The sequence below is a fragment of the Lactuca serriola genome, chromosome 2, assembly GCF_051521515.1.
Source record: "Lactuca serriola cultivar US96UC23 chromosome 2, Lser_US96UC23_V15, whole genome shotgun sequence".
In the NCBI taxonomy this organism is placed as follows: Eukaryota; Viridiplantae; Streptophyta; class Magnoliopsida; order Asterales; family Asteraceae; genus Lactuca; species Lactuca serriola.
The window spans coordinates 26,320,128-26,330,969 of record NC_136409.1 but is presented as its reverse complement, the minus strand read 5'-3'; the positions used below and the strand labels follow the sequence as shown (position 1 = coordinate 26,330,969).

Sequence of the window (10,842 nt, the reverse complement as noted above, 5' to 3'; positions counted from 1 at the left end):
TAACAGTCTAAACGTCTCCTACTGTTAAATTTATGATCGGTCAAGAATTAGCCGATGGAATCAAAATGGAAGTTGTAGATATTATTTTTACCTATGCATGGATATAAAGAATGTCGAAAATGGAGATAGTATGAGATAGATATGGACGAAGCTTAGTCTCTACTCTTCGAGCGCGATAAATTCGATACAGTTTTATAAATTCGAGATAGAATGAGAATTAGCCAACGGGGTCTAAATGAAAGTTGTAGTACTCATAAATACCAACACGTGGATATAAATAAAGTTGAAAACGGAGCTCGTATGCGAAAGATATGGACGAAGCTTAGTCGCTACTCTTCGAGCGCGATAAATACGATACAGTTTTTGTAAATCTGAGAAAAAGGAGAATTAGCCGACGAGGTCTAAATGAAAGTTGTAGTCCTCGTAAATACCAGCGCATGGATATAAAGAACGTAGAAAACGGAGCTCGTATGCGGAAGATACGGACGAAGCTTAGAGACTACTTTACTATAAAACTCCTATAAATACAAGGGTGAACCCTTCATTATTTCTTCACACCATAAGCATTTCTTTCTCTCTCTAACTTCTCTCTAGCCTCCCTAAACCCCTCCCAAGTCTAGGGAATCTCCCTAGAACGAGTAGAAAGCCCCGGAGCGCCCGACGGCTCCGAGAAGAAAAACTTTCGGCTCGGAAACGCTGCAAACCCGCTGTAAGTGAGCTACGCCTATACTATATTTAATATAGATTTTATTTAATTATAGTAACATTATTAGGACCTTAAAATAATTATTTGGGATATTATTATGAGTTATATTGAGTGTTATTTAACGCTTATATAATAGTAATAATAGCTAGACTATTAACTAGTCGCAGTTAACGTCAAAAACTAAACCCTAGTGGTATTGATACTAGGTTTTGTTGAGGAAAATTGTTTTGAGATAACGAAGTGCTGTCTGAGTTCGGAATCACCACCTAATCAGGTGAGTGCATAGTTACTTTCAGCTTACATATAGATATGAAGTATTTTATATAAATTAAGTGCTATGTGTGCATATTACCTGAATACTTGCTATCTATGCTGGATGAACATTTTATACATGTTTTCGATGATTTAAACTGTATATATATTTTATATCTACGAAAATGTGTTGGGTAAAACCTGGGTAGATGTAATAGTTGTTGTGTGACAAAATAAAATAATGAGGGGCCTCGTTATAGCTGTTCTTGATGATCTAGTCATCTAGCGGAGTATAGATGACGACCACGGACTATTCTAGACAGTCCAGTGGAACACTAGCAGGCTCGCAACCTGTAAGTGTTTATTCGAACTATGTGTTTATTCGAACTGTGTGAACTGTGTGCTCACCAGGTATACTCCATCCCAATAATAGTCCTTTGACTAGGTCCCTTGTGTTAGATGTTTTTGGGACGTAATGTGAGGATAACGGGAATGGGTAATTGGGTTGATTGTTTGGTGTTTAAAAATAATAATTATATTATTGTGGGTTGAAAACCCTATGTGCTCACCAGGTTTCCCAACCTGACCCACTTAGTTTATTTATATCACAGGTGTTTATATGAAGTGACATTACACTGAGAGATTTAAAGAGATGTAGATCACTAGTGTAAATAATTGTAAGTTCTGTTTATGCTTATGTTTCTGTATTAACGATGACATCCCAAACGTTTCAAAATGAAATAAACATGTTTCTTTGAAAATGTTTTAATAACGTATTTACCATGTTTTTATGGGAACAAATTCCGCAACATTTTTATAAAATGAAGTACTCTGATTTTTATAAAGCATAAACAAAATCGGTCTTTTCTGGCCGTGATTTTAGGGATGTCACATATTGGTCGATCCGGCCAAGATCGAGGTTGTGATGGGTTGGGAGGTGCCGAGATCCCCTCCCGATATCAGGAGTTTTCTGGGGTTGGCTGGCTACTATCAGAGATTTATCAAGGATTTCTCCAAGATTGTTGTTCCTCTCACCAGGTTGACCAGGAAGGGTGTGACTTTTAGTTGGGGTCCTGAGCAGCAAACCTCATTCGAGACACTTTGCCAGATATTATGTGTAGCCCCGGTGTTAGCCCTTCCGGAGGATTGGAGGATTTTGTGGTGTATTGTGAGGCATCAATGTCGGGGTTGGGGCGATGCTGATGTAGAGAGGGCAGGTGATCGCATACGCATCGAGGCAGCTGAAGCCTCATGAGACGAGGTATCCCACCCACAATCTGGAGTTGGGGGCGGTGGTATTCGGCCTCAAGATCTGGCATCACTATTTTTATGAGGTTCGGTGTACCATATACACGGACCACAAGAGTTTGAAGTATTTGATGGATCAGCCCAACCTGAATATGTGCCAGAGGAGATGGTTGGATGTTGTAAAGGATTATGACTGTGAGATCCTGTACCACCCGGTCAAGGCTAACGTTGTAGCTGACGCCCTGAGCCGTAGGGTGGAGAGTGCCCCGATACGAGACGTCTGTATGAGGTTGACGGTGATGACTTCGATGTTGGACACCATTCGGGAGGCCCAGACAGAGGTTGCGAGGCCGGAGAACCATAAGAGAGAGCGGGTGATCGGGCAGGTATCTGAGTTTGTTGTCGATAGCCGCGGGCTTATGACCTTTCAGGGTCGAATTTAGGTGCCATTTAAGGGCGGGGCACGTATCATTCTGAAGGAGGAGGCGCACAAATCGAGGTTCTCGATCCATCCCGGGGCCACTAAGATGTATTTGGACCTGAAGAGAGACTATTGGTGGCCCTGTATGGAGAGGGATGTTGCGTGGTTCGTTGAGAGGTGCTTGGCCTATCGCAGGGTTAAGGTCGAGCACCAGCATCCGCATGGCATGTTGCAGCCATTTGAGGTTCCCCAGTGGAAGTGGGAACAAATTTCTATGGATTTTATCACCAAATTGCCGAGGACCGCGAGGGGTGTCAATGCAATTTGGGTGATCGTTGACCAGCTGACAAAGAGTGCTCACTTCCTTGCTATCAGGGAAAGCTCTTCAGCAGAGAGGCTGGCAGATTTGTATGTGAGAGAGGTGTTATCGCGGCATGGAGTACCGATCTCGATTGTGTCAGATCAAGATGTGCGTTTCACTTCCAGGTTCTGGAAAAAGTTCCATGAGGAGTTGGGTACTAGGTTCCATTTCAGTACCGCCTACCACCAACAGACGGACGGACAGAGTGAGCGGACAATTCAGACGCTTGAGGACATGCTTCGAGAATGTGTGTTGGACTTTGGAGGAAATTGAGACACGTATATGTCGTTGGCTGAGTTTTCCTATAACAACAGCCACCATTCAAGCATTGGCATGCCTCCCTTTGAGTTGTTGTATGGGAGGAGGTTCCGGACTCCCATCTACTAGGGAGAGGTAGGGTAGCGAGTGATGGGTAGCACTGAGATATTGCTTCAGACAACAAAGTAGATACAGCAGGTCAGACAGATATTATTGACAGCTCAGAGTCGCTAGAAGAGTTATGCGGATAGGCGACGATCCGAGCTCGAGTTCCAGGTGGAAGACTTCGTTCTCCTGAAGGTATCTCCTTGGAAAGGAGTGATCGAGATGTTCGTTTCACTTCCAGGTTCTGGAAAAAGTTCCATGAGGAGTTGGGTATTAGGTTGCATTTCAATACCGCCTACCACCCACAGACGGACGGACAGAGTGAGCGGACAATTCAGACGGTCGAGGACATGCTTCGAGCATGTGTGTTGGACTTCGGAGGAAGTTGGGACACGTATCTGCCATTGGCTGAGTTTTCCTATAACAAAAGCCACCATTCAAGCATTGGAATACATCCCTTTGAGTTGTTGTATGGGAGGAGGTGCCGGACTCCCATCTGTCGGGGAGAGGTAGGCCAGCGAGTGATGGGTAGCACTGAGATAGTGCTTCAGACGACAGAGCAGATACAGCAGGTCAGACAGAGATTGTTGACAGCTCAGAGTCGCCAGAAGAGTTATACGGATAGGCGACGATCCGAGCTCGAGTTCCAGGTGGAAGACTTCATTCTCCTGAAGCTATCTCCTTGGAAAGGAGTGATCCGATTCAGGAAGAATGGCAAGTTGGGGCCCCGATACATTGGTCCGTTCAGGTTGACCGCAAGGGTGGGCAGAGTAGCGTATCGCTTGGAGCTACCTAATATGTGCAAAATTAGTTAATCATTTAGCATACATTTTTATTTATTTTTAACTAATTATGTGTATAATATGGACAAAAGTTACTCAATATAGTTTAAATTTTGTTTTCAGTCCAAAAGACAAGCTCGGAAGCGAAAGGAAGCGGGAGAAGCGGTTAGAAGTTCGGGAATTGTTCAAAGAAGAAAAACACCAAAAATAAACCCCTACTCGGCGAGTAGGGTCGACTACTCGGCGAGTCCGAGTGAAGATTCGAGAAGATAAGGACTTGGAGACTCAGAGGCTTATCAGATACGGGGATTAAGAGATGGACTCGGCGAGTCGGCACCTGACTCGAAGAGTCGATTCGGATATAAATATAACTCTTTAGATTGACAGAGGGGAGATTTTGGAACCCTTTTGGAGAGATCAACTGCGATTGAAGAGCCAGAGAAACCCTAGAGAACGAAGACACAACCTAGAATCCAATTACGAAGGAGATTTAAGGCAATTTTCATCATTCTACTTAATCTTTTGTTTTCCATTATGGTTAAATACTTAGAATTCGTTTGTTTGCTGTTATTTACCTTAATCATGAGCTAAAACTCTTAAAGTTTTGTTTGGGGATACAAAATTGATACTATGGTTTGATTATTGGTAGGATTAATTTAATATTGGTGATTTTTGTTATTTTAGCTTGCTAAAGAACCTTGTGTGTGAATGATAATTAATTTTCTGTTAATAGGAAGGTTATTAAGTAGTATGAACATCTTTTGATTACCAGCCTCATATGTTTATGTGACCACTTAATCATATGTCTAGGATTAATGAATATGAAACTAGAATTAATAAGAAAATTAAATAAATTCATGTGTGAGCGTGTATGATGACCATCAACAAGAAGTTAACTAAAGGACCAAATTAGTTGACATTTGCAAGTTTAAATTAATCCGAATAATTAATCTAGTGAATTTAATTAAATTAGACAATTGGCCACTGTTTGAGTTAGTTTATTCACTAAGGGTTAGTGTAGCGAATGCGAAATTAATCACTTTAATCGGTAGCCAATAATTGAGTTAATCCATTGCACCATTACCATAAAATCAACCATAAGATCAATTGAGTTGAACTAAACAGAAGTTCCTTCCCATTATTGAATCTAGTTAGTTCTTTGCTTCCCTAGTTTTAGATTAAGTAATAATAGTAAGTTTCTAGTCTTTTAAAACTAGAGAAAACCCCTACTTATTAATTAATTTAGATAGAATTAGTTTTTAGTTTTAATTTACCGTTCCCTGTGTTCGATACCCTACTTATTTAACTATACCACAATTGATAGGTCCACTGCCTTTGTGTGTTTATTTTATAATTAAAAGTAGGTTTAAAACTAAGTGAGTTTGCACACATCAAGTTTTTGGCGCCGTTGTCGGGGAACGGTTCTAATTTAGCACTAAATTTTAGTTTAATCGATCCTTTGTGTGAGATTTATCTTACACAGAGTTAATTCTTAGGGATTTAGTAATTGGTAAAAAGTTTTAATAATAGTCCATTTTAAAAGAAAGTAATTGAATTTATCTGTTTTGCCTTCGACTCGGCGAGTTCATCGCTGATCCACAGTTTTGATTTTTAATTATTTTTAGTTCTTTTTATGCGTTTTCTTTTAGTTTACATTCGTTTCATGACCCGAGGATCTGATACACCTCTGGTCCCTCCTTTTGAAGACCCGGAATCCGTACTAAGGAAGAGCAAAGGAAAAGCTAAAGGAGAAACCACTTCTTCCAAGAAGTCACCATTGAAGAATTTGAAGTCTGTTTTCAGCAAAAAGAAAGGCAGCAATTTAGGAGCATCCAATGCCTCGTTAGTCATCGAAGAACCGGTTAAGGAAGACATTGAGTACGAGACCGAAGAAGAATAGGAATCTACATACGAGCACGAATCCAATTTTGAAGATGATTTAGCTATCACTATGGTTAATATCGATGAAGTCCCCATGGGGGAATGGAAGAAAAGGATGCACGATGACACTGGCCCGAGACTTGTGCAGCCCGTAATTCCCACTACCGCTACTTTCGAGCTAAAGGGTCATATTCTTGCTCAACTCAAGGAGATTCCTTTTTATGCGAAAGACCACGAAGACACCTACAAGCACTTGGACGAAGTGAATGATGTGGCTGACTACTTTAATGTACCAAATGTGCCACGCGAAACTCAGCTACTTCGCATGCTTCCAGTCACATTCAAGGGAGCTGCAAAGGATTGGCTCAAATCACTTCCTCCAGGTTTGGTCACCACATGGGCCAAGATGAAAGAAGAGTTCATAGATCACTTTTGCCCGCCTTCCAAAATAGCCAAGCTAAAGAAGGCCAATTGCAACTTCGAACAACAGCCCGGAGAGTCTCTTTATGAACCTTGGGAAAGTTACAAAGGTCTTCTTAGAAATTGCCCACACCATGACCTAAACAGCCAGCAAGAGGTCTCCATCTTCTACGATGGAGTCAATTTCACTACAAGGCAATTACTAGATTCGCATGGCCCGCTCACGAAGAAGCCACCTCCGGTGATCAAGGAGCTAATTGAAGAATTCTCTAAACATTCTAGAGAATACCACAATTCGAGAAATGAAGTAAGTCGGGGGTAGTGAACTCGGAAAATGATGGCATGGCGGCGATGATGGCGAAGCTCGATAGCTTAGATAGAAGAATGACAAAAATGGATCAAACAATCCATGATATTCGAGTTGGATGTGAGAATTGTAAAGGGCCCCATCTCACAAAAGATTGTGATTTGGATGAAAATGGAAATAAGAAGGCTCAAGTGTTCTACTCAAGCGGCGATCGTTACGACAAGAATTAGTGGAAAACAAAGAAGGAATGGCTCCCATACGAAGAATACAAGAAGGCTAAGGAGGAGAAATACAAGCAGAAGGAGAGAGGGTTTTATCAAAAGGAAGAGCCGGTAATGGAGAAGAAAGCCGATCTAGAAGAATTGTTCACTAGATTCATAGCCGCGTTCGAAAAAAGGCATAATGATCACGATGTTGCAATATAAGAGACCAGAAATATGCTAAGGAATCAGCAGGCATCCATTCTCAACATTGAGAAACAGCTAGGGCAACTTGCACATCAAGTGAACGAAAGAAGACCGGGTCAACTTCCAAGTAACACCGAAAATAATCCTAGAATGGAGAATGTGAGTGTTGTGACTTCTAGTTATGAAAAAATTTTCACGCATGCACAAAGGATTTCCGATAGGAAGACAGAAAAGGTAGAAGAGTCGGCTCCAGATAAGCCCGACCTGACTCGCCGAGTCCCTCGCATGGACTCGACGAGTCCAAGAGTTAATGACAAAACTGTCATTCCCTTAAAGCCATATAAACCTCCTTTTCCATTCCCAATCAGAGCCATGCTGGGTGAAAAGGTTGAATCTTTTTAGCTTTTATGGAGCATGTTAGAGCCCTACAAGTCAACGTTCCATTTGTAGAGACAATGCTTAAAACGCCCAAGTATTTTAACTTACTAAAGCTTCTCTTTGCAGCTAGGAAGGATTTAGCTGAAATTGCTGAAATAATATTGAGTGAGTTACCCGAAAAGAAGGGCAATCCGGGGAGTATCATAATTCCATGCCAATTTGGAAATGCACTTTTCACTCAAGCGTTGACCGACTCGGGTGCAAGTATCAACTTGATGCCTGTCTCTTTTTCCAAGAAGCTGAATTTACCGGAGCCAAGGCCGGTAAACATGAAGATCCATTTGGTCGACAAGACAACAATTCACCCAAGAGGTGTTTGTGAGGATCTTCTCATTAAAGTTGACAAGTTCATCTTTCCAGTAGACTTTGTGGTGCTTGATATGGAAGAAGACCCTGAAGTTCCAATTATTTTGGGGAGGTCATTTTTAAACACCGCATGAGCATTAATTGATGTATGTGAGTCTACACTAATGTTGAGGGTGGGCAATGAGTCAGCAATATTTAGAGCTTTACCAGAAATCAAGAAAGGAGAGGAAGGAAAAGAAGGAATCTCATTTATCGATTTTGATGATGAGATACTACAAAAAGAACTTACACTTTTGCAACATGAAGATCCAAGCAAGTTTTTGCTACCTTCTAGTAGTAATGGAGAATTTGACAAAGACTTTGAAGAGGTAGAAAAGTTGCTGAAGGGAGCCAACTCGGAAAGCACAGTGGAAATTTTGAAAAAGGATCCGACTCGCCAAGTCGCTTTCCAAGACTCATTATCAATAACTTGGACGGCTCATATCTGCTTGTTGCTAGTTCTCTGGATGTGTTGGATAAGGAGATTTTTCCTCGTTCTTTAGAAGAACAAACAGCAGAAGGGGAAGTGGATACGGGAGTTCAACATGTTCATATAGCATGTCTTGATGCAATCCCACTTGAAGATGAGGAAAGAACTGAAAAAGAGGAGAATGAAAGGGGTAGGAGAGTTGATGCTAATCACCCATTCGTTACCAAACCTAGAGAACAAGCTTTCATAAAATATGAAGTAATAAAGTTCAAGGAAAAGGAAGTGCAAGAGAAGGTGAAAAAGAATGGGGTGAAGAAGAAGAAAAGGAGAAGGGAATTTCAAGCAGCTGCAGATGATGCTGTAAGAAAGAAGAGAGAGGAATTAAGATGGGCCTACAAAAAGAAGATTCACGCTTATAAAACAAAGTACAAACCACAAAAGATTAGGCATGCATTCCCCATGCTGGAAGATGACAAGACGTAGATGGGAAGGAGTCCAGCTAACAACTCCTTAAAAAGAAGCGCTTGGCGGGAGGCAACCCGTTATTTAGAGTTTGCTTTCTTTTATCTTTTTATTTTTGTTTGATTTTCGTTTTTTTAGGATTTTTAATCTTCCAAATTGTCGGACATGTCTGCTTGAGAGTGCGTATGGACTAAGTGTGGGGTGGAATAAATATTTTCTTTTCTTAATACATGGAAAAATTATTTAAGTTTTGAATTATTTGCAAGAGACTCGCCGAGTCTTACCCAAACTCAACGAGTCCATTCAAATTTCAGAAGAAGATTAAATCGCGAAGAGACTCGCTTAGTCTGACCCTGACTCTACGAGTCTGCTTTATTTACAGAAAAAAAAAATTTACATCCGGTAACTAGGGTTTTTAACCCTAATGATATCAGTTTTTTTTCCCTCACTCATCGTGCGCCTCTACTTTTGTTCTCTCTCTCAAGCATTCATCAAATCTTCCTCTTTTCTTCAATATTTTCAAATTCCATCCCAAAAGCTACTTAATTTCTTCCTAGTTTCTGTTAGAGGTATGATTTTTAGATGATCTAAGGTAGCCATTTTATGGAATACCCGGTTTTGAGTTTTAGTGGATTTTTAGGGTTTTGCTTTTACATCAATTATGCTGTTTTGAATGATTATTCTTGCCTTAATACATGTTAGACATGTCCCTGAACAAAACCCTTGAAGAAATTTTGGTATTTAATGGTTGAATTTTGACAGACTCGCCGACTGACTCGCACAGTTCTTGCGACTCACTGAGTCGTTCATGGACTCGACGAGTCCAGTCGGGGACCCAGTTATGATCCATTTTGATGATTTTCTATGTTTTCTGGATTTTGTGTTCTTTGTTTTGCAGGGACAATGTTCAACAGAGGACAAAGGTCAAGTGGACATCAAGGAGACTTTCCTTGGTTGAATTTTCCTCAAATCGAATCGGCCTCAACAATGAGAAAGTAGAAGAAGAAGCTGGCAGAAATAAGGAAGAAGGAAGTTTATGTACCCAACAGGATTGATTGGGATTGGTTGAAGAGTGTGCGCTATGAAGAGGAGTTGGCTCCTTATCTTTTAAAGGAGTTTACTTACGAGGGGGAAACGATGGTTTGTGATGGGTGGAGCCGGGTCTTTAGAATTCAAGAGCCGGTATATTTGGAGCTTTGCCTGGAATTCTTCTCCACGGTATATTTTAGTGGAGGAGGTGATTGTTATCACCCGACGAGTTTCAGTTTCTACCTTAGAGGCGAGTTCCATCAATGCTCCGTTATTGATCTTGCCTGTCGTTTGGGGATTTATGACCAACCCTTGGTCTTGACTGCTATCTTTCGCGCTTTCTTGGAGCATTATCACATGGTGTTTCCCGATGGTGTTACGAGTACGGGTTGGTGGAACACGATCGCCAACAAGTTGTACATTCTGAAGTCGGCCCAAGAGGGAAGCATTAGGTCGCCTACACACCGTCTTATTCATCGCCTTATTTCCACCACCATAAATCAACGGAAGGATGAAGACAAGGTTTCTAACCTTGACGTCTTTAACCTTTGGAGCATCATCACACCAAACACCTTTTGCAACATTCCGTGGTGTTTGGCGTCTTATTTATCGGAGGGTGCGGTCAAGGATCGCAAAACTTCCAGAATTAATGGTGGCATGTTCGTCACCCGGCTAGCCAACTCGTTTGGGTTGATGACCCGTGGTGCACGGAATTTTATGATAGTGATCCTTACCCCTCCATTTAATCCCATTCTTTTCCGGCGGGCCAGAATTATTGAAGATTATGGCGGTGGTCATTATGCTATCCCGCATGATGACCCGGTGGTTGGTCCCGAGGCGTTGGGAAGGAGAGTTTGGTCGAGGTGAGAGCGAGAGGTGGAGGAAGAACCGCCGGTGATTCCGGTCAATAATGAGGAAGTACCAATGCATTGGTACAATGTTGAGATGAGGCGGTTGCAGGATCAAATGGCGCGGGGCATTAACTTTAGA

The 10,842-nt window shown here is 41.5% G+C and overlaps 1 protein-coding gene across 1 annotated transcript; it reads left to right on the top strand.

The window, feature by feature from the left end:
* The first annotated feature begins 7,555 nt into the window (after positions 1–7,555).
* LOC145089084 (uncharacterized) lies at positions 7,556–8,026 on the top strand. The gene has a single exon (XM_079027579.1). It carries the CDS (start codon positions 7,556–7,558, stop codon positions 8,024–8,026), a length of 471 nt encoding a protein of 156 aa, XP_078883705.1.
* Positions 8,027–10,842: the final 2,816 nt, after the last annotated feature.